Below are 22,715 nucleotides of genomic sequence, written 5' to 3'. Positions count from 1 at the left end.
TTAACAGGAGGTTTTCCAGCCTGCGCTTAACTTGACAAAAACAACGACGTTTTTACGAACGTTAAAAATCGTAGCGCTTCCCTTGCCGCAAAAAGGGCTCGCCGAGCTTGACTGCCAAGACTTTCACTGCGGACTTTAAGCCACACCATTGGTGACAGCAAACCCTGTTTTCGGTTGGCAGAGTTGATAAAGGAAGGTTTATTGATTATCTCGATATAAGGTCTGAACTGAAAGACCATGGAGACACACAAAGTTTAAAGGTTCTGCTCTACTAACGATGACGATATTTTCCTGGCCGTAAAAGCAGCTGTTAACAGTATTTTTCGAACTAGCTAGCGAATTGCTCTAATTAATGTATAGTTGGCTGTAGAAATTTTGTACACAGTTAAGGGGTTGAGTTCTAAATTTTTTATTGTAATTAAAATGATGTAAACTTCGCTTGTTTTCTTAGAGATTATCTTGGGAAAGGTGTATATGAAGTGAGGTGGGAGCAGAGGTGACTTTTCTTTGATCTTGGGGAGCGTAAAATTTAGCTCTTCACTGATTTCTTTTATTCTAATTGATATTGGATAGTGCTGTTGTTTTGATTTGTTGTACATGTCTTTAGACTTATTATCGAGTATGTCGAACTAGCTTGTTAAGTTCTTCCACGTGGGTTTCGAACAGTCAGGAATTGCAAACACTGTTACAGAATGGGCGTCTCAAGCTGCAGGGAGAAGGAATTCTCATTGAAGCCATGCCTTACGACAATACTAATTAAAGAGATGTCCTCTGCGCTTCAGAACGCAAAAGTTTCAACAAAAGGACTGCTTTGCATAAAAAAATGAAACGTCACGACAGCTTCGTTCACTGTTAAACTGGATTAAAAGAAGGTACACTTGACCCCTTTTCCATCGGCCCCTTCCTCGCTAAATATAGGATAACTTTCTCCATGAAATACCTTCCTGTAACAAGGTTTGCCTCGTCATATTTGATAAAAAAACAAGGCTGCGCTTGCTCGCGGTTCGCTGCGGAGGCAGATGAGTTAATTTTCTTGATTGCGAGGACACAACGTGTCCTCCTGTGTCGCGATAACGCAGCCACGCTGTAGGACCTTGCTTCCGGGCCGCAGTAACGTTAATTGACGTCTAAATAATTAAACCAGCGACGGGATGTAGACAGTCGGGAGCAATCGTGCTGCGGAGTGCATCATTGAACTATAATCAGCAGTGACGCAAAATCGTAACGCAATGCTCGCTGGCTTATCTCCTGGAGCGCGCGTTATGCAATGCCGTGTAAATGTTATGGAACATCGTCCGACAGTTTCGCGCTGAAGCTTTTTTAATGAACAACGCGCGCAAGCTGCGTCGCTGGCAGCGAAAACCGTCCAACGTTCGATTTTAATTTGAAAAGGGTCGACAAGGGGTTGACGCGTTTAGCATACTAACGAGCAACTCGAAACGCGCTACAAATTTATTTCACCCTCATTTTATTAAACAACTCGCAAACACTGGCTAACGCTGCGAGCACGAAGGGAATATTTTACGCAGAGGATATATATATATATATATATATTTTCGGAACACTTAATGCAAGTAGAAATTGCTGAAATTCTATTCCCGTTTATTCACAATCCTCCTTCAATTTCCTCCCTTAATTGTATTCATTTACTTCGAACGAGGTAATCACTTTCAATTTCGTTTATTTCCACTCCCAGACTAAACGGGGAATTGTGGCGATCACTTCGGAGAGAAGAAACTTGTTTCCCATCTCCATTCATTTTCTTATCGGCACTCGTCGCTTATTATCACGCGGAAACTCGAAGCGCAAATACGCTCGGGCGCGATTAAAATGTGTTGCTGAAAAGTAGCAAGACAGAGTTTGCGCGCTATATTTTTGTCAATCCACGCGGAAGTTGATTAAAGATAGTAGGCCCAGGCTCGCGTGCGACATTATTCGAAAGGTCGAAACGCGGGTGACGCGCAGCAACAAGGCTGTCATTTTATTAAATATAGTTCAAGGATCAGATCTACGCGTGGCTTGATAAAATGAGGGATCCGGATTTTAAGGGCGACCTGTGAAGCACGATTTAGCTGGAATGGCAGCGTGAGGATCGATCAAACACCGTCCCGAGACTTCTCATTCGTGAAGTGTGCTTTGCCTGATCTTTACTTACATTCCAAGCGGTTTACATTAAATAGGTACTCCGTGAGGGTTTGCGACGATAAGAGGTAGGTTTATATCTCGTTTCGAAAACTCTTCCATTTGCACGCCCCTCACGTGCGTCGAGAGATAAACCCAACATCCACGAACCTTCCCCGACTGAATTGATTGGACGCGCTTCACTTAATCCAACGTGAGATTCGAAGATCGCGAAACACGGAACCATGAGTTACAGCTCGCTGGGGTAGTATAAAGACGGATTGCCGATTCAAAAGATTGAACTTTGGAGTAAAGCTTCTACGTGTGTTTATACCTAATTCTAGTTCATCACGATGATAATGATATCGGAGTTCACCACATACGTAAGTGGTGAGTCACGCAAATTATTTCCTGATTGAGGAAAACAGTTTCGAGAAAAAACTGTGAAAACTTTTTAGTTACCATCTACTCCGGTCTCCCCTACCTAGTTCTATGCCAGACATGCCTAATGTGTCAGTATTATCAATGCGTCTCCCTAACAATTACTATATACACGTTACACGTATCTACTTCGACTAGTCCCCACGCTATTGATTCACCATGAACAGGCATTGATGCGACAACAGAGAGACACAAAACACCCACGGCTAGTCAGATTATTATGCCATTCCACTATACTATCAGTGGCTGAAGATCCTCGTGGCCTGTCCTCTGATCGCCGGCTATTCAATAACGACCCGCATTCTTTCCGAAGCCCCCCAGCTTAGATTGTCCGCGGCAGTCGTAATTTCATGGTGTAACGGAGAGTGAGAATTTTTAATAAAAGCTGGATCCACGAGCGGGAGATGGCTTTCCGGGTCAGAAAATTCCGCGGAACTGGGCTCGGAATCGGGGGCGACTTCTTTCAATCCTCTGTTCAACAGAGCGCAGGATTACTGGAAAAAGTCAACACGGGGGAGGAGGGTAAATAACACGAGATTGAGCCGCACGCTCGATCACGCTGAAGGGCCGCGATGCTTTTAAACGCGTCCGCCAAAATACGTTTATTCGGGGCGCTCACGAAGATAGATCGCGCGTTTTGTCGCCCCATTGTGTTAGCCAGTCACCGTTGTGTCGCCATCACCCCCGTACACGAGACGTAACCTTTCCCAACCGATCGTATCGCGCGGCCGCTATGAAACATTACGTAACAGCTATAAAATAAATTACGCGGGCATTGTAGCTCGTGCGCCCTCTCCCAGCGTGCCTAAAATAAATCCCATTAAGACGTAATTCAACGCCCTCGTGAGCGTGGAACATTAATTAATTCGGGACAGAGGGCCCGAAATAATTAGAGGATCGCCTGCTCGACTTTATTGCTGTAATAAGGCGGTAAGGTGGGCCATTATTCATTAGATCTAATCCGAAAACGATGGCATTAACAGCTTAGAAGCCGCAGCTTGCTGCGTGAGTTAGACATTAGAAATATCAGTATACCACTTCGGTGGAAGTACATATTTCTGCGTGAAGTACACAGCCTTCCTTTCGTCCTCCCCCCCTAAATGGCCTCTTCTGTTGAGTTATCTAGTGAACGTGATCTCCGTGAATTTTGTTGGATCAGACACACCATCGAAATACAAGGGACGCTTGAATATTTTACAAGTAAATCGAAGATTTTACGTGCTGTTTGCGCGCATGAAATGTTTATAGCTCTCTTTTTCCCGGATACTGTAAAGAGGCTTGCCAGTTTCGTGTTTTCTTCAGCGACAGTACCAGTAAATGCACAGTTTTAATGGTACTGATATCCGAGCGAGGGGATGGAATATTTACACGAGTCAGAGGAACGGAAAATAGGGCGTGGTAAAATTGAAATCGTGAGGGAGGACGGGCGGCAAGCAAAACTGCAATCTTGCGGGTGGATTTGATGCTCTAAATACCATTAAACCGGAAGGGAATCTATCGCAGCCCCGCGGAGTGGTCGAAACTTTAAGGAATAAGCGTGACGGTTGCAAATTCGACGACGGAAGGACACGCTGCGTTTTATTAACGGCCGTGGAAGACATCCTTCATCCCCCTCCCCTGGAACGATACGAACTCGAGCGAGCGTCCGACGACAAATTAACTTCCACAGCAGCGGTCGATCGCGGGAGCACACTCTTTTCTCCAATTTTCGCCGCAGGAACGCGAGGTAATTAAATGACGCTGCACGTGTCGTTACGGGAAATGAGAATGTCCGGCAATCACAGGACGACGCGTCTTCCCTCGTGGAAGCACAAAAAAACGCGACGGTACTCTCCGACGAGAGAAGCGGGGGAGTGAGGAAAATTGAATTCTCATTATGGAAATTAATGAAACCCAACGACTGGGTCGGGACGGGAACAAAACGCCAGTAATTGGTGGTGGAAACGAGAATACAGCCGTGGCAAGGAGCCGTGGCGCGTGAACGAGAAAACAACCTATTCGTTTCGTGTAATTGCTCGAAACAGGAAATGAATGTGTAAAGAGATAAAAGGGAGACGGGAGCGAGTAGAAGGTACGGATCTGGCCGAGGAATGCCAAGAGAACCGAGCAATCCCCTTCGCAGTAAAGTGCCGAAAGGCTCGCGCCAGGTGCGCACGGTGCCATTTTTCCTTTCTACCCCAGAGTCTCGTCACCCTGCGTCATCCCTCGATCCACTCTCTTCTTTATCATCTATCCGTTCCTGATCAGACACAGATACACAGGGGCAAGGACTCGCGGAGGCTTTCATGTGCCAGCCAGCCGCTACGCCGCCTGCGCGTTACTTTTATTGATCAGACATTCAGTCTGATTCGAACCATCGAACCAGACGGATCCAGCTAACCGAAATACGATTACCTCCGCGACAATACGTGTCGAACGCTGTGCACCGTTCTTTTTCTAGATCCGCACGTTCGGTCTCCAGCACATTTAGTCCTCTAAACGGCACCCTCATTTCCTTCCTGGCGCCCATGGGGCAACGTTGAAGTGAGAAACGAAGTAGGTAGTTCCTTTTGAAAAATCAGCCCACCTCCGCGTTCTGACTCGAAGGTTCTGTACTTCTCGTTGCGCGATACTCGTTAGGGGAGCCTCGAGGATCGACCGAGAAATTCGGTGATTGCTGCAAACGAAATTTGCTGCAGGGTCGTCGAACGAAGGGTCAGTCTTTCGACGGTACCACTTGTAGATCGATGTAACAAGACGAAATCAATTATCTGGATTGAGAGGAAAGAAACTTGTTCCCAAAGTATTGAAGCATTGAATTTAAATCAGAACGCTCCTGCCAGCCGCTCAAAAAGTTACCACTCTTTGAATGACATTTGCATAGGAGACCGAGGCCCTCGGTCCTATGAATTTTGAAAAGGTGTTTTTACTAGGCGATTGATAGGGGATGGAACTAGGCGGCACGGCGAACGTGCTAAAGCTTCGTGCTTGAGATCAATGGATTTCCAAAGAAGGAAGTAAGTATTTCCATGTACAGTAGCTCGCTTTAATATTCGGACACTTTTTAAAATCGCATGACTTCTTTAGAATTGGTCCAAACAACTTGAGTTTTTTTGAGAAGCTAGAAGGATTACTTTGCTAACTGACGCGTTTCGTCGTTTTGGAAAAAAATGTATTTGGTTGGAATAGCGAAAAGAATAGTAAAGGTCGATTTTTAAACTTTTTTTTTGTGAGCTTGTAATGAAAATTAAAACAAACCGTTTGTAGATTGCAGTAAGTTGTATACGTGCCTAAAATCTTATCAAAATCGGTTAACGTTGCTCCGAGCTACAAACGTTTAAAGATCGCAGAATAATTTCGAGAATTGCGAAAATTCCCGAAATCAGCGGACAAGGTCGAGAATCGCTGATTTCGGGAATTTTCGCAATTCTCGAAATTATTCTGCGATCTTTAAACGTTTCTAGCTCGGAGCAACGTTAACCGATTTTGATGAGATTTTAGGCACGTATACAACTTACTGCAATCTACAAACGAGTTTTTTTTTTAATTTTCATTACAAGCTCACAAAAAAAAGTTTAAAAATCGACCTTTACTATTCTTTTCGCTATTCCAACCAAATACATTTTTTTCCAAAACGACGAAACGCGTCAGTTAGCAAACTAATCCATCTAGCTTCTAAAAAAAACTCAGGTTGTTTGTACCAATTCTAAAAAAGTTATGCGATTTTAAAAAGTGTCCGATTATTAATGCGAGCCACTTTATATTAACAGAGTTGTTCAAAATGACTAAACACGGCCTGTGGGCAAAACAAGTCAACTATCCTGTAATCATTTTTAAATACCCGCCAGGCGCCTCTGGTCAGAAACTGACCCGGTTCACGGAATTATCTAACGTAAACGGAAATTCCGTGGGCAAATAGCTCCACGTTCCACCGAAACGCTATAGAACCATCTATTTACACAGAACATATAGCACGGTACAATGGAGTGGTAATCGATGGCTATTGGTTAAGCGGTATATATGCTCAGACGTTGGGATGAATTTTCGCGTGCCTACTCGAAGGACGATGGCGATTGGTGCGATTACACGTAACCGCTGGTGTTTGGTGTGCAGAGGAATTCTCGCTTGCGTAATCGTCGTTGAAACCGCACCGGTAACCGCGCTGTTATAATTATCCGATTCGATCGATGCGCAGCCGGAGAAACAGGGGTGGCATTGGAGATGCCGGGGGTAATATCGAGCTGACCGAGGAAATTCGATGTAATGAATCGCGGGATGCCTGGATAAATGGAATTTCGAATATTCCTCCTCCGCCTGGGGGCAAACTATTCGATGGCTTGCGTGGGAGTAATCCTCCAAACTACTGGGGCAGCATCGATGCAGATGGTGGACAAAATAGCAGTTAATTGATCGCTAATAACATGATTACCCGACGTGAATAGCATACTCCGTACTTCTACAAAGATCTTGGTCTTTATGCAGAGAACTGCGGCTGGGAACGAGCTCGTAAGCCTGGCCGCAATCGGATCGGTACACTCCGTTTAAAATTGGTAATTCGTCCAACGTGCTCTATCGACGCGGAATGCCTATAATATTCCCGCCAAACAAACGAATCGATCAAGATTTTCTAATTGTGTCTACTCGAAGCTGCTCTAAAGTCCTAAACTCTGTAGCTACTGATTTGTCAAGAGACACGCTCGCAGTGACAGAGGGAATTGCCGACTTAATCAAGCCGGACCTTGAAACGTGACAATTATCGCTACACGTATCAAAGGCAGCCCGATTTACAGGCAATTAAAATACGTCGCGAGCGAAGGGATAGACTTGACAAGAATTAGCTCCTATCAACCGCGCAGAAGTGTAATCTCGCGCGACGAATTTAATGCGCGCACACAGGGGTAGATCTCTTTTGTTTCGCGCAACAGCCTGAAGTCTGAGGGGTGTAACATTTCGATTGTGGAGCAGAAATGACGCGGGAGTAATTCGAGTGTGTACAATGCTAGGCTAATGATCGTTGTAAAGGACCCTATCCACCGTGTCGTTTACGCTGATGATATTTATTTCCCTCTCGGTGGAGCCGGGACGCGAATTGAAACTAAGCAACAGATTGCTTGGCCGTAGTTCGGCGCAACGGCTCCAGGAAAGTCTATCCGTGGCTGCCGCGTCTCATTCAAACGGGCAATCGAGTTTACATCCGGCACCATCCGGTGACGTTCGTTAACGTGCAATCTCCTCTTTCGCGAGGAACTTCTCCTTCATGGGAAGTAGTCGGAGTCCACGAACCCTTCTGCGCACAGCGCCGGGATACGTATCAACGTTACAATCTTACCACGCCCGTTAGTTCTGTTACAAATTATGGTACCCGCTTATCTCCACGCGAGCAACGAAACTACTCAATGGAAGATCGATCGATTCAAGATTCGAAGTGAATGCCATTCATCTTATCAATCGGCGAACATTGTTTTTATGTACCTTCATCGTTATTTAATTGGGCTACGCTCGGGGAGAGGTCTACTTATGGAAGAGAGGCGTTTCAGCTTTCAATTCGGGGATTGAGTGCTGTAAATATGAACGATAGAAGCGGCATTCGGTACTGCTACGGTATCGGAGAATGAAATTGATCAGAACTGTGAATAATTTTCAGTCAATTAAAGAAGCAATAACCGCTGGTTCCAATAACATTTTCATGTACGAGTAACGCTGGAAATTGTTACCGGATTAAACGTTTCAGCAGAGTACTCGTTCGTGTAAGTTAAATTTACCTAGCTTATTAATTACGCATCGCGCGGGTTATTTTTTTAAGCAGGATACGATAAAGTGTTACCAGGGGTAATATACGAAACGGCGGTGAAATAATTTGGAAGACTGGTTGAATATTAATACACTTGAACGCCGCCTCAAGGGTTGTCGCCGCGTTCTAAATTGGCTCACAGTGTACTCTATTTCACGATCTGGCTTACGCTCAACCCTCGAAAGGCAGCGGGGAGAAAAGGGAAGAGGGCCGACAACCACCGAGGAAAAAGTAATTCCACTCGCTCGTCTCGTATCATCCTTTTATTTTTCTTCTCTCGATTTATGTATATACATGTACAATGATTCAGTATAGTCACGGTGTAGCATCGTCTTACACGCTACCTAATACCTTTTAAAGCCGCGTGCACATTCAACGAACGAACGCTAAACAAGAGCATGTTCCCGCGTTAGCAAACGAAGCAAGCTGCGCTCTCCCACCGTTAAATCTGGGAACAGATACTTGCTTTTCAATTCATTTCACGCAAGCTCTATTGCAAGACGAAAGGAGAAGATTTATGTTCGTCCTGATGAAAATATATTAAGGTACTCTCTCTCTCTCTCTCTCTTTACCCTTGCGACTTTAAAACACTCAACTTACAGTCCTCGAGAAATGATTCTGTTCGTCGAAAGGGCGATCAATTTTTATAGTAACAAATAGCCCGTCGCTTAAAGATTGTTCGCGTGATATGTGATCGATAGGCTCCCTTGCTCCAAGGGAACCATACAGAAGGGTTGATTTACTCTGCCACCGCCAACTGTGGTTAAAACAAACTTCTGGCCGCACGCCCGACACAGGGGGGGTTACCGTCTTAACGCTTTCGTTTGTCAAGGGTGCACGCGACTTTTCGCTTTCTACCCGCTGAATCCATTTCGATACGAAGGGAAAGAGTCGTTCGAGTGCCTGAACACGCGCCAAGAATCGCGCTATCTCCTAGACAGTTAAGCGCGTTATTCGTTCGATCGGTTTCTAGATTCGCTCGTTCGAGACTCATTTCCTTTCACGGCGAACGGAACTGCGGCGCGCCGCATCTAATCTACGAATTAGGGCCGCTCTGTCTCGAGGATCCTCCGATCGGCTCCCGTCGATCCGGGGATCGCACCGCGATGTCCTCGATCGTTCGTGGCCGATTACAATGACCTCTCGATTGGGGATTCGAACGGATATCTAGAGTGACTGATAACACAGGGACTCTCCGCGAAATGCGAGCCGAAGATCCCGTCGAGCCTGACTTTCGACTCACGGAACGCCAGGTACACCGAGATTGGGAGTGTGGCCAATTGGGTTTCTACGATCTGTGGAATTTTCTGAGGAAATCTATGATCACTGACCCCTTCGGGCTCTGTCTTGTACGATTGATATTCTCTTAACTTACCGGGCTAACATCACTTGTAGTTGGCATATCAGAAATTCAATCGATCTCGGCATTTAATCAGAAATTAGATCTAATTGTATAATATTATCCATTTACCACGGTACCACTTCCAAATCGTTCAGTGTACCAAGGAACATGTATCAAGCGAACGTTCCTCGTCGAGCGAAATTAAACACGCGAGTTCGCGATTCTGAGATCGTGTTAAAAGAACGGTCCCCGTAATGTTCGATAACAACTATCACGCGCGTATCGTTTGATCGATCCCAAATACGTACGTACACCACCGGCTCCCAAAATCAACTGATATTTCGCCGACTGACGGCAAGTGACCTTCGCGATTCAACGAAGTGTACCTCGCCGTCGTCGTTTGCTCATCGAATTCCAGTCGATTCCCGGTTCCGTCGACCATAGCTGTATATCCTTTGACACGTCGGGCATGCTATCGGCGCACACGGTGGAATCGTCACGGCACAAAAGATCGTCGCTTGCCTTGCCAAATTTCAACGTTCCGGGTGAAAAGCTCGCATTTGAGGCCACCTGGATCAAACCGACGCTTCCGCCGCGCTGTTTTATGCATGCACACGGACGCCCAGATATCGAGAATACCGCAAAAACCGCGGATTCGGAAAAAAAAGTACTGGAGACTACCTACGAATGACTGTCGCCGCCGCGAACGCAGTTACGCGAAGGGGATCGAATCGGGGGGGTCGCGAGACTTCACTCCCCCCGGTCGCAGAAAACACGGAAGAGCTGGTGACTAGAGATTAATGTTCCGATTCGATCCCTACCCTCTCCTCTGGGTTCGACGTTATTCAAGATTCGATTTCACTGCGCCCGTGACTCGATTTGGAGGAAATGCAACGTAACACCGTAAATAATTCTATCGGAGATCTAATAAGGGGTAGCGTACGGAAAGGAAAGGATCTACGTCCACGTAAGTCGACGAGAAGATTGTCTTGCAACGGGTGAGACCACCGCGCGGGAACGTTATCAATTCGAAATAACATGCCAGGTAGAAGTATGAAATAAAGGGGAGGAGCGGCGATGGATGCTCGGGTCGAGTGAAATTCGCGCAAAGTCTCGCGGGTTTGAGTAGGTATTTGAATTTTCCTGAAAGGAACTATTTGCTTAGTCCTGGCACGATCGCGGCCGTTCATCTTGAGAAATTGCTGGCTCCTCAGGAAAATCCAGAGGGAAGAATCTACGCGCCACCTGCAACCCAGAGGCTCCTTTTATTTGTTGCCCGTCAAAATTACCTGTTGCTATTACCCGAGATATTGATCGGACAAACGTCCCGTGCTCTTCGAACACCGTTCGACGCTAAGGCAGTAGAACAGAAACGTAGGTCGCGCGCGTACCTCTAGCAATTAAGAGGATAAAATCGCGACGAAACATAAACGGGGAGTAAAACGTTCGACCCGCCCACTTTAACTTGAGGGGAAGAGGACCCGTCCGTTCTGAACGTACACAGGTCCCGTCTGGCCGTCGCATCGTCGCCGACGGCAGTTTCGTTTCCCTCGTTCTCTCTCTCTCTCTCTCTCTCTCTCTCTCTCTCTCTCTCTCTCTCTCTCTCTCTCTCTCTCTGGTAAATCGGCAGATGCCCCCGACTACCCTTATTATGCAGAAACTTTTACGCACGGCGATTGATCGAACGCATCGAGACGTCTGGGGATTTCCAACGAAGAATAAACAATTTCTCGGACTTCTACGCGGTTAGAGACACGAAACATCCAGCATCTACGGTTTTCATTTGTAAATACAATGGTATATGCGACTACTTCCACCTATCGTAAGGGATCACGCTGGATTCTACGCAGGACAACGTCGAAAGCGAATGTTTCTGTATTTAAGTTACGACTTAAATGCACGCGATTCAGTTGTACCTTTAAGGGTTGCCTAACAAAGAGTCGTACAGGCGAGGCGTTCGATATACACGTTACTCGACCACTTGACATGTGTCTAACATCGCGTTTGGCTTGTACGAACACACAATCTACGTTACCACGATACATGCACACCAGGCCCGTTCATGTACAACACGGTCAACCTGTCCCAGTATCAAGTTCAACCCCGAACAGTCGGCCAGCGTTGCTTGAAGCTGAATCTTGACTTAATCTTCGCGTTCTTCCTTCCAGCTCGTCGGGATGATAATATTGATAGAGATGGACGTTAGAAGAGAGACATTGGGTAGACACCCTGTTGATGCTTTCGTCCTAGATACTTCGTTTCTTTTTTAGTGTAAGACGCTGGTTTATTGATTAGTTTACGCTACTTGGTCTCATTGAAGATTCTTTCTCGGGAAAATTGGAAAGAACGGCACGAAGAAAGCTGCGTCGTACTCTGTACTCTGAAACGTTGGGCGACTAGCCGTTCCTCTAGGATGTCTTCGATTCCCAATGATGAATTCCAAATAATCTTCCCGCGGGGAGACTTTTCCGATTCGACGGAAAGATGAATCGTAGACGTGGCGTGGATATATTCGGATTTAAATGCTAGCTCTTTCGTTTCGATTTCCCGCGAATCCGGTGACTAAACATTGATTTTCCTCGTTGTGTAATTTTCACGACGTGGCTTTGAAGCTTTTGTTCCACGGGTCGATTAAAATTTCACATCCACCAAACAACCTGTCGGGCAAACTTATAAAGACCCGACTGTCCGATGTTATTCCCATCGTCGTCTTCAAAGTTTCTGTTGTCCCTTGGCCTCTGTGCCACAGCCAATTAGTCTTTGTGCCGCAGAATTAAGCCAAACGAGCTTGGCTTTGTTTCATCTTCCACAGTGTTTCGAGCCAGCTGTTCAACATCACGTCGAACCTACATCCGCACGGGACAAACATAATGACTTCAACAAAGACCCTTCGTTCGACTTAACGTCTCTCAGATACGTGGACGTTAGGTTCCCTTCGACAAAACCTTCCCTGGCCCCGTTCGTGGGAGAAACGAGTGAAGAATACTTGAATAGAGGAATGCGTGGCATTGTCGAGTTCTAGTAGCTCGACGAATTTCAGTACATGCACGATGTTCACGTAACGACGAAAAAGTTCATCTACTCGTTACCCTACCGGTTGCAATCAGTCCGTAAGAGGAGAATCTTCGGGAAGCCGACCCCTCGGGACGATCCCAGGACTCCGATGTTAAAGCTGGATTTGGATATCGTCGACCCCGTCGAAAGTACACCGTCTGTTCCAAAGCAACCGACTCGCTCAGCTAATTCAGACCCGATGAAGAACGAGGAATGGCTATTTAATCGCGAATAAAGACGAACTCGTTGTAATGATTCCAACGGTTCTCCTCGGAATCGACGCCGGGCTTCAGCTGCTCCGAATTGCCGCCAGCCGTGCCCGAGCCGCAGCTACCGGCCAGCCTGAATCCCTGCTCCTGAAGCATATCGAAAGCCTGCTCGATGGAGCTGTGCTTCAGGAAGAACCTGGAGGTGTAACGATCGGAGGTGCCGTGGTCAGGATCGCGGCTCTCGTTCAGCGTCTCCCCAAACACGTCCCTGCAGAGTGTCACGCGACCGCACACAAGGATCCTCGAGAGCTTGCGGAACTTCACATCGGCCAGACCCTCGCGGCCGAAAGCGAAGCTTCCGCGATAACCGACGGTTATGTGGCCGGGTGCTCTCTTTCCCGAGGAGCTCAGGGAGCTGGTTGATTTATCGTTCTCCAGAATGGCACGCTCCAACCCGGGCAGGCCGTAAAAACTCGCCTCCTGCTTCAGCCTTTCCCTCTCCCGGAAGCCCTCCGGCAGGACCAGAGCTTGATTGCGCAGAAAGTCCAGAACGTAGCGGAAGAGCACGCCGTCGCGGTCCAAGAAGTATTTCCCCTTGGCGTCCTTCTCCACCGGCGTATTCCCGGAGAACAGCTCGGCCAGGTGAGAGTCGCTCTCGCGGGTGAGGGTGGTCACAGCAGTGGTGTAGAATACACCGCCCACGTTCAGCTCCACCACGCTTGGCACGGCTTCCTGTTGCTGGTCCGGCTGCTGTTGATCCACCATGCTTCTGCCGCTTCTGTTACACTCGTCTCGCGTAGCCGCGCGGTTCCGACTCCCGGGTCAACCTGCGAGCGTGTTGCGTACGGATCGACGGATACCGTGGGCCTCCGCGTCAGATACGGCGACGGGGGGGGGGGGGGTGACAATGACGAGAGGGGAAAAAAGAGGGAAAGGACGAGCGTCCCTGTGTTTATTCTCGCCTGTACGAGAGTTACTACGCTGCACCCCCGCAAAGCAACACTTGGAGGAGACACTGCACAACAGCACCGCGAGGGTCGCGTGAACAGCGAGAATGGGGTCGGTGACCGGGGGACAGCTGAGGGTTGCGACGCGGTGGACACACTCCGGTAGATAGATCTGACGCCGAGGAGCGTGCTCTCTCGGCTACTGGGGACAAGAAAGACTGACGATGAGAGACTGCGCCTACGGTCGGACGAGGAAGGCCGAGCTTACCTCGGCTCCGTCGCTGCGCTTTCTCTCCTAGGCACTTGGCGCGCGCGGCACCACGCACCGCTCGCTGTGTGTTGCGAGGTCCGACACGCGGGCGCAGAACCTGCACCGGCAACGCGCGCCGATTACCAAGAACGAGAGGGAACGCGCGCACCACCCCCGTCGTCATTCGATCACTGGCACGCGGGCCGTGATCGTTCGCGTGTATATTATCGCCAACGAAATCACCCTTGCTCCCGGTCCGTTAATTCATTACAGCCAAATTCCATCGGTTCATCCCTTTCGAATATCGCGCTTCGCCGCCCCCGCCCCTCTCTCTTAATCGAATTTTGCTCGCCGAGCTGTCAACGAGCGAGTGGTATTAGAAACGAAGGGAAAGAAATATTCACCCACGAGCATGGACGTGCTGTCCTCGTCCTCGTGGTCTAACTACGCTCTTTGTTCTCGTGGCCTTTGGTAATTGCGTATAGATAGCACAGGACGTTTTGAAAACGTCCGTTTTACGTCCATTTTATGTCTAAACGTCCATGGCTTGATTTGTGAAAATGGACGGTTTTAAAACGTTCCCTGGACGTTTTTTGGACGTTTTTAAAACGTTTCCTGGATGTTTTTTGGACGTTTTTAAAACGTTTCCTGGATGTTTTTTGGACGTTTTTAAAACGTTTCCTGGATGTTTTTTGGACGTTTTTAAAACGTTTCCTGGATGTTTTAAAAACGTCCATAAAACGTCCAGAAGACGTTTTAAAAACGTATTTTGCAGACGTTTTCAAAACGTCCAGAATACGCTTCGGTTACGTCCGAAACAGCCGATTGTAAGACGTGTTTAAAACGTTTTGGTTAGGTCTAGAAGAAGCGTTTAAAATATATGTTTTTAAAACATTTGTGAGTTATTTTAGAGATTAGTTAAAGGAAACCAGGGATTGTAACCGCTGTCTAAATAACCCAAACCATCCACGAAGTATGGATAGATCGAACACGTAAAGCCTAATTAGATCTCCATACATACAAATGTTTGTGAATGCTTCCAGAAGAATGGAAAACAAAAAACAAATGCATTTGTTTAAATGTTTTTGACCGAATGTTTGCAAACAGGTTTTATACAGTTTTTATATTGTTTTCATTTAGTTTTTATACAGCTTTCATAATGTTTTTGTATATCTAGTATATGTAGTTCTAGGTTAGGGTTTATGAGTGTTTGTGTCTCCAGCGATACTGTGTTACCGACCTGTAATTTGAGAACTGAATTAACCGAATAGTTTGGAATGATACGAGTAGTTTGTTGCTTTTCAAGTACCTTGAAGAGATTTGAGTAATTATTTCAATTCGAGTAGCTTCCCAGATAGCACGAAGGCGTTTTAAACACGTCTTCAAAACGGTACTGGTTAGGTGTAATATAAATTTAACCAACTAAATAGCTTTCAAAATAAGATCGAACTTAATAAGAATTCATTTTATTTATTTAATTACAATTACAATAGCTATACTTATACAATACTTATGTTAAATTATCTTTATGTTATACGGACACATTGTATAATCACAGAGACAAAGTCTTGATCGTCTTCATCGGTCAAACATATAAAGATTTTGAAGACTTCCAAGATGATCAAGACTTTCAAGACTTCCAAGACGATCAAGACGATCAAGAGTTTCAAGATGTATCGAGACTTTAGACATTTAAGACTTTCAAGAGTTTTAAAAAGATTGGAAGTGTTTCAGATCCCATCAAGATCGAGCCACTCCCTCACTAAATCATATTATCTACGGAAGTGAAATTTCCATTAAAATTTTTTTGGAAGCAGCTGTCCTATCAGTTGCTCTCTTCAACCAGTTTTAGATTGACTCCTCTGTTTCCTTTTTGGATTGTCCTACGTTTGCTTCATCCGTAGCATCTTGAACAAGAATTTGAATGAAACATTATACATTAAATTCCACAGTAATCAATATCAGCAACAGTAAAATAAAGGTGATAATTACCTATTATAAACTTCGCTATTGTTAATTGGTGGAGTGGCGTTTCTTCCCTTATATATATTCTGTACATTCGACCTTGTACTGACATTTTCATGTACCTATTGTAAGTGCATATACATATATTCTGCATACCTATATCCTTTATACATAATAATACTACAAATAAAAATATAATTGGAATTAAGTAAACGAAATACATTGTTATCGAGTTCGATATTATTTTGAAAACCTTTTACATCCATAAATTTGTATTCAATCGAATAAAAAACGCCCTACAAACGTCCTGAAAACGATATAAAACCGTTTTAAAAACGTTTGAAAAGCTTCCTGAAAACGTTTTAAAAACTGATAAGTTTAACGTAAAGTCAAGACAAAGAACGGAAACAATGAACTTGACTGATAACATATTGCGATTGTTTTGCCATGAAGAGAGATTAGATTGAATGGAAACCGACATCTCCGTCCTGTCAGACCTGTAATATACCATAAAACTCCTTTAGAATACCATAAAAGTCCATATAACAAACTTTGAAAATCGAATAGGATAGAGTCACAGACGAAGACTAAAATAGACCTTATATTCTAAGGGTTATCACAGAAACTCAAGACCGATGTGTTCCCCAATACACAGACGAGGTATAGGGTAGACCCTCACTCTATGCATTGTTCTGTCACCGGTTTGCGGGGTCCAAGAACGCCATTACCATTTTATTATCACATGCAACGTTACCGGTGAAGGCTCGAAACACATTATAACGCCACCTGTGGTAGGAATTGGAATATAGCACGGGTAAAACCACAGACGAGGTATAGAATAGATATCTTATGGACTTTCAGGTCCAACTATCGACGAAGTATCTACTAACCCAGACCTAACTCAGACCTCGTCTGTGCTACCACTCTAATTCACTGATGTTACCGACTTTGATGGTTGGATTGTGTGATTCCCAAAACCTCCTAAACACAGATGGCGTAAAAAAATCTGATGTTTTTCACGAAATCGGTATTTCAGATCATGTGACACGAACTCTCATGAGATGATAGGTCTATCCTATACCTCGTCTGTGATATTACGAATCTTTTCATACAACCGGTACTGCAGTTCCGTGACCCAAACATCCGTAGACTGCTATCTCTATTCTCTACCTTGCCTATGGTGCGACACATTTCTTGTGAGAATTTTAACTCAGAACCATTGTCACTTGTGCCAACACCATTTCTTACTTCATTAATCGAATAAGACTTTTATCATATCATATCTTTCAGCAAATCATTCGAATAGAATATAGTGACTCGTGTTCTCCCATGACCATGCGTCACTATCTACAATCAACCTGTTTATTAGAGACGAGCCTTAAACGGATAGTACCAATCCTCGATAAAATGTTACCAGTGATTACGTCTAGTGTTTCGTAGCTCTAGAGACGGGTTTTCCTTGCAAAGATTACTCTGCCCATAAACGTGGAACAGGAGGGGCCACGTGACTGGGAAAGCGACCAATCAGCTGTTTAACTTTGTCGTGCCGCCAAGCTCGTCTATTCCGTACTGTGCACGCGGAAGCTAGAAATCCGTGCGACAATTTAGCAAACAGGCGAGCGTTCCGCGCAAATGCTTGATACGGAACAATAAAGAGACGGCTGACTTTCGTTACCGCGCGTGTATCAAGACGTTCCATCGTCTCTATATCGTTGAATTCTCATCTCAAATGGTTCTATATCATAGTCGCCATTTTGGTGATAGACCGAGCCAAGATTAGCGAGTGCACCTATGATCTTTTTATTTTCACTCGGCATTCGGTCGATCGTCGTGATCGTCGGTGACGCCGGGACGGAATTCTAACCTCGAGGATGACGCAACAAAACAAAACGATGAACTTTCTCATACATGACGCGAACGGTGAGTATGCCGAGTGCGCGCCAATTATCAGCGTGCCTCGCTTCCGCGGTAATGCCACAATTTTCTCTCGTGCCCGTTAACATCCCATGCTCCCGCCGCTGCGACTCCACCTTCCCGGTCGTCCCTCATATTTCTATCGTTCCCCGTTCGATTCGTGCCCGTTGCAGGCCCCTGTTGCCTCTTTTTCCGCCTCACGTTCATCGCGGTACTGCACCGCGTTTCTCCGCTAAATTTCTCTGTTGTATTCGGTAGAGTGTGTTTCCACCTCACCCACTGCTATCACGGAGACAAGGATAATTCCCTCTTTCAATCTTGCACTCGGTTTTGCTTGGGAAATTATGGTCTTGCTCATTTTCAGTCTCCAGCCGAAGAGGTCACTTTTACTTTCCAATGCTTTCATTCAAATGTAAAGATCTTATCCAGTTTGAGCAGTCCATTTATGCAAACTACAATGGTTTAGAGGATTGATCTAGTTAATGCATGAATATTCGATGCATACTTTGGGGGATATTCAGGGGATCAGTAAATTCTGTTACAGCTTTTGCAGTGCTTGAGACTGTGATACTGTAACCTATAAAAGCTTCATCATACAGAGTTTTTTATGGATCATGCTTGGTCGGATCTTGATTATTAAGCATCGCCCTCTTTGCGAGTTTCAGTGCTCTCGGAATAATTAACACGGCGGGCCCCTTCCTTGTTCTTCAATGTCATATCTGCCTTTCTAAATGTTGAGGCAGTGAAAGAGAATTTATAACTATTTTAGGTCATCCACAAGTGATCAAGGTAGTACAGAGTACAGCTAATAAGGCATTGGGTGGTATCGTCAGTACAACAAATGCAGGTGGCCTTAAGGTCTTCAAGACTCCGAGCCAAGAATCTCAGGTACAATGGTCAAATTTCCCTTGGCCTTTATTTCCTTATTGCCCAGAACATGTACAGAGGTGTTTCTGTTGTTTTCTACTTGAAAGAACAAGTTGCATGGGATATATGTTTCTCTTCTTCAGGTTTTGTCGTCAAACGCACAAGTTCTTAGAACTATTAGTTTGCAAAGTCCTTCAACTCCTGGCCAGAGTGAGTTACTTTGTATATGCATCGGGTTTTATTATTCACCCCTTTAAGGACAGAAGATAAATCGAATTTCTTATGATTATTCCAGGATTGGTTACGATACCTTTGCAGAATACAAAGCTAGCGACAAGCAAAGCCGGTGAACCTGTACTGACCAAGACTATACAGTTGACATCTGCGCAAATGGTAGGTCTCGCTGTGGGTGAATCGACGGGTCACTTGTATTTAACGGGTTTCGGAGTCATTGATTGATTTATTTGCTCCTTTGCATAGAGTGATATAAAACAGGCAATAGTATCTCAGCAACAGCAACAGCAGCAACAATCCAGTAACCAACAGCTTGTGAAAGATGCGAGTGGAAAAACCTACATCAGCCCGATATTGGATCACAGTGGTTCCAGGAAAAGACAAGATGTCGACGGTGGCGACTTTGTACCAGAGTAATAACGCATTATCTTTGTACACATATCGCATGTTTCCCTTCTTTTAATCAAGTTCAATCGAACCCTTCTTTCGTATCGTTTAGTCCGTGAGCGGTGCGTGTACGTAGAAGACGTTAGCGCGAGGAATTCGTTTACTCTTAATTAGTGCTCCAAATCACTTATTCAACTCGAGTACTTATTAAACTGAATTGTTTCTTCGACGTATAGCAAACGAAGAAAAACAGAGAAGGTCGGCAAAGGATTGCGTCATTTTTCGATGAAAGTCTGTGAGAAAGTGAAAAAGAAGGGAACGACATCGTACAACGAAGTTGCTGATGAGCTTGTTGGAGAGTTCACAAATCCCGCTCACATAAATTCCTTAACAGATCAGGTATAACATCTCTCTTCCACCGTAAGAATAAAGAATGAAGGACGAATACAAGTTACTGCTTCTCCTCCATAGCAATATGATCAAAAGAACATTAGAAGACGCGTTTACGATGCATTGAATGTCTTAATGGCGATGAATATTATTTCAAAAGAGAAAAAGGAAATCAGGTGGCTAGGCTTGCCAACCAACTCTCTTCAAGAATGCGTGGCACTCGAGAAAGATAAGAAGAAGAAAATCGAGAGAATCAAAGCGAAAACGCAACAATTACATCAGCTGATCCTTTCGCATATCTCTTTCAAAAACCTGGTGGAGCGTAATCGTGCCAACGAGAGTCTGCGCGGCTCACCGAAACCAAATTCTGCCATACAGCTGCCATTCCTCATTGTGAATACTAGCAAAAAGACTGTCATAGATTGCAGCATTTCGAATGACAAGTACGATACGCCTTTATCAAAAGCAACATTAGAATTAATACTTACATTCCTTTCAATCGTGTTTGTTGCAGAACCGAGTACCTGTTCAATTTTAACGATAAGTTCGAAATTCACGACGACATTGAAGTTCTAAAACAAATGGGTTTAGCTTTCGGTAAACTATACATCTTCCATTTCTTATTTTTTTTTTTTTAATTTTTCGTACCGATTAACTAATTAAAAATAATTATTTCAATCAGGTCTAGAGAAGGGAGAGTGCACTGAGGAAAATTTACGAAAGGCCAAATCGATGGTTCCGAAATCTCTGGAGAAATATGTGGAGCGTATGTATCGCATCGTTGAAGCGTATAAAAATGATTAAACGTTTGTTTGTTCAATCATGCTTTACACAATGCTTAGAACTGGCATCCGGTGATTTGGAAAAATTCATCCCAGTGACCATTCCCGGGCCAAGTACTTCGATGGAAGACTTGGACACGAAATTAGAAGGCTCTCGACCTCCTTCATCTTCTCACACTTCGCTCTCGGAAGATGTTCTGTCGCCTCCGTCGCAATATTACTCCGAGGAGGAGGACGAGGAGGAGGAAAGTGATCAAGACGACCAAGCCGATAGCGATCTCGAAGTTAACTAGCACTCCGAACGATCTTCTCGGGGCTGGACTCAGGGTTCGTATATCCGTTGACGATGTTCCCCGATGGTGAAATGAACGCACGTTCGAGAATTGAGATATTCTTATTCCTCAGGATACTCGTCACTGTTAGCAGCGTATTCGACATGGTCGTCATCGATATCACTCTCAAGAATGTCGTACTCGTGCGCGGCAATCAAGGCGCGGACGAGTAACGGTAATCGGGGACCTCTTACAAATAGAGGCCCATTACCGCCGTTGATAAGAGTCTGTTAATGCGAGATGAGAATGGTCAAAGGATGAATTGAATGTCGATTGGGGCCAAGGAGGAAAACAAAAAAAATGCAAGAAACAAATCGCGTAGAAATAAAAAGAAAAACTTGAAAAGCTTCAGGACATCACTTGTCTGAACGAAATGGGGGACACTCTCGATGCATGGCGATCGACAGGATCCACGATTAATGCGGCGCGACTGAAAACCGGGGTGCTATTTTAATTGTGCATCATCTTAACAGGTTTATATGACTAGCATCTATGTATTGTAAATTATAATCTTTACAATGATATCGATATTAATGTGTACGAGACATTATGACCAGTACTCATTTTCTTATGGCACGTTTATAATTAATATTGCCCGAGCTAACGTACCGAGATAAATGGTATCCTGGATACGGGCACACGTCTGATTCAATTTCGAAGTAAAAAAAAAAATAAATTGTAATAATGTTAACGTATTGTGTATACCAATTTCTCTTCCTTTATACGTTTAACTGCTTTCTCACTTAATAGTGGCTTTTTCACTTGTTTCGAGTTTTAATTACAATCTATTACAAATTTTTAATTGATAAGTGCACAATATTATTAATTTGAATTTTTTATAGATATTTGTATAAATATATTATTACGACATACATTACGCATTATATTAAGTGAAAGTTTATTATTGTTACCCAAGCATTTCGAATAAAAGATGGTGATAGATTTGTATTAATAAATTACTCTACGTGACTCGGCGAGTTTGCTTATATACATGGAAAACTTTTTACATCTTGTATATTTACAGCAGCTAATTTATTGCTCCGACAATCTGGGTGAAATGTAGATTTTCAGTGATCTATATTTCCAATAGCACTATTGTCAATGTTACTACTTCGCGGCATTTTAATTGAGGTCGTCGTCGTCGTACAGATCCTCAAAATCTGAAAACAAGAAAATACACCATCATTGTTACTTGCAAATATGAGGCTGCGGTAGTAATCGGGTTGTTAAACAATCAAATACCATTGAAGAAATCCGCGTGCACCGCTTTCTCACTTGCGGTGAGATCGACTAGTAAACGACTGCCTCCAGCCTAGAATATTTTAATTTCTATTCAACAATTGCTTAAATAGTGCAGCGACCTTTGCCAATGTACAATTGAGACCTAATAAATAATTTAAATATCTCGCAATGCTTTTAATATAAACATAACCTCAATGCAACACTGTGATTACCTCTTCGAGCTCGATGTAAGACCCAGCACCTTCGGGGAACATTTCATCGGCCACCAAAGTCGGCTTCATCTTGTTTCAAATTCTAATTGAACAAATACTTTCTAAATGTTTACCTGGACTGTTTCTGTTTTGACAGAACAACCACGCGCCAACAGGTTCCGTATACGATGCGGTTTGACCGTTGGAAATGTGAAATGCTACAACAGCGCCCTCTGGTACGAAGCATTCGAACACGTTCGCGCGCAAATACCCGGGA

General features: G+C 44.6%; 3 protein-coding genes and 1 long non-coding RNA gene across 5 annotated transcripts; 1 reads left to right on the top strand and 3 right to left on the bottom strand.

The window, feature by feature from the left end:
- Nucleotides 1-8,577: 8,577 nt before the first annotated feature.
- Ktl (BTB/POZ domain-containing protein Ktl) lies at nt 8,578-14,623 on the bottom strand. Its single transcript, XM_076811790.1, has one exon. It carries the CDS (start codon nt 13,700-13,702, stop codon nt 12,950-12,952), a length of 753 nt encoding a protein of 250 aa, XP_076667905.1. The 5' UTR covers nt 13,703-14,623; the 3' UTR covers nt 8,578-12,949.
- Nucleotides 14,624-15,588: 965 nt separating this feature from the next.
- On the bottom strand, nt 15,589-16,820 carry LOC143368751 (uncharacterized). 2 transcript variants are annotated; one of them, XR_013085288.1, is made up of 3 exons: nt 16,698-16,820; nt 16,127-16,596; nt 15,589-16,041 (listed from the first exon to the last, which is right to left on the bottom strand). It is a non-coding gene; the product is annotated as an uncharacterized LOC143368751 (long non-coding RNA). The 2 variants fall into 2 exon arrangements; XR_013085289.1 differs by having other exon boundaries at nt 16,733-16,816.
- A 758-nt stretch (nt 16,821-17,578) lies between these two features.
- Dp (transcription factor Dp) lies at nt 17,579-21,696 on the top strand. Its single transcript, XM_076811835.1, has 11 exons — nt 17,579-18,019; nt 18,783-18,901; nt 19,024-19,090; nt 19,176-19,273; nt 19,361-19,527; nt 19,738-19,900; nt 19,973-20,334; nt 20,406-20,488; nt 20,574-20,657; nt 20,734-21,000; nt 21,079-21,696. Exons 1-10 carry the CDS (start codon nt 17,971-17,973, stop codon nt 20,964-20,966), a joined length of 1,425 nt encoding a protein of 474 aa, XP_076667950.1. The 5' UTR covers nt 17,579-17,970; the 3' UTR covers nt 20,967-21,000; nt 21,079-21,696.
- Nucleotides 21,697-21,879: 183 nt separating this feature from the next.
- LOC143368777 (COP9 signalosome complex subunit 9) lies at nt 21,880-22,655 on the bottom strand. Its single transcript, XM_076811836.1, has 3 exons — nt 22,460-22,655; nt 22,248-22,317; nt 21,880-22,165 (listed from the first exon to the last, which is right to left on the bottom strand). Exons 1-3 carry the CDS (start codon nt 22,526-22,528, stop codon nt 22,128-22,130), a joined length of 177 nt encoding a protein of 58 aa, XP_076667951.1. The 5' UTR covers nt 22,529-22,655; the 3' UTR covers nt 21,880-22,127.
- Nucleotides 22,656-22,715: the final 60 nt, after the last annotated feature.

This window comes from Andrena cerasifolii, chromosome 5 (genome assembly GCF_050908995.1).
Source record: "Andrena cerasifolii isolate SP2316 chromosome 5, iyAndCera1_principal, whole genome shotgun sequence".
Classification (NCBI taxonomy): domain Eukaryota; kingdom Metazoa; phylum Arthropoda; class Insecta; order Hymenoptera; family Andrenidae; genus Andrena; species Andrena cerasifolii.
Note: the sequence above shows the minus strand (reverse complement) of the source record. Positions and strands in the feature narration are given on the sequence as shown.

Coding starts and splice junctions, on each gene's coding strand:
- Ktl (XM_076811790.1), bottom strand. CDS start 13,702: ATGGTGGATCAACAGCAGCCGGACCAGCAACAGGAAGCCGTGCCAAGC.
- Dp (XM_076811835.1), top strand. CDS start 17,971: ATGACGCAACAAAACAAAACGATGAACTTTCTCATACATGACGCGAAC. Junction 19,274..19,360: donor AGTTGACATCTGCGCAAATG/GTAGGTCTCGCT, acceptor TCCTTTGCATAG/AGTGATATAAAACAGGCAAT. Junction 20,658..20,733: donor TCTGGAGAAATATGTGGAGC/GTATGTATCGCA, acceptor CACAATGCTTAG/AACTGGCATCCGGTGATTTG.
- LOC143368777 (XM_076811836.1), bottom strand. CDS start 22,528: ATGAAGCCGACTTTGGTGGCCGATGAAATGTTCCCCGAAGGTGCTGGG. Junction 22,318..22,459: donor CTTACATCGAGCTCGAAGAG/GTAATCACAGTG, acceptor AAAATATTCTAG/GCTGGAGGCAGTCGTTTACT. Junction 22,166..22,247: donor GCACGCGGATTTCTTCAATG/GTATTTGATTGT, acceptor TCTTGTTTTCAG/ATTTTGAGGATCTGTACGAC.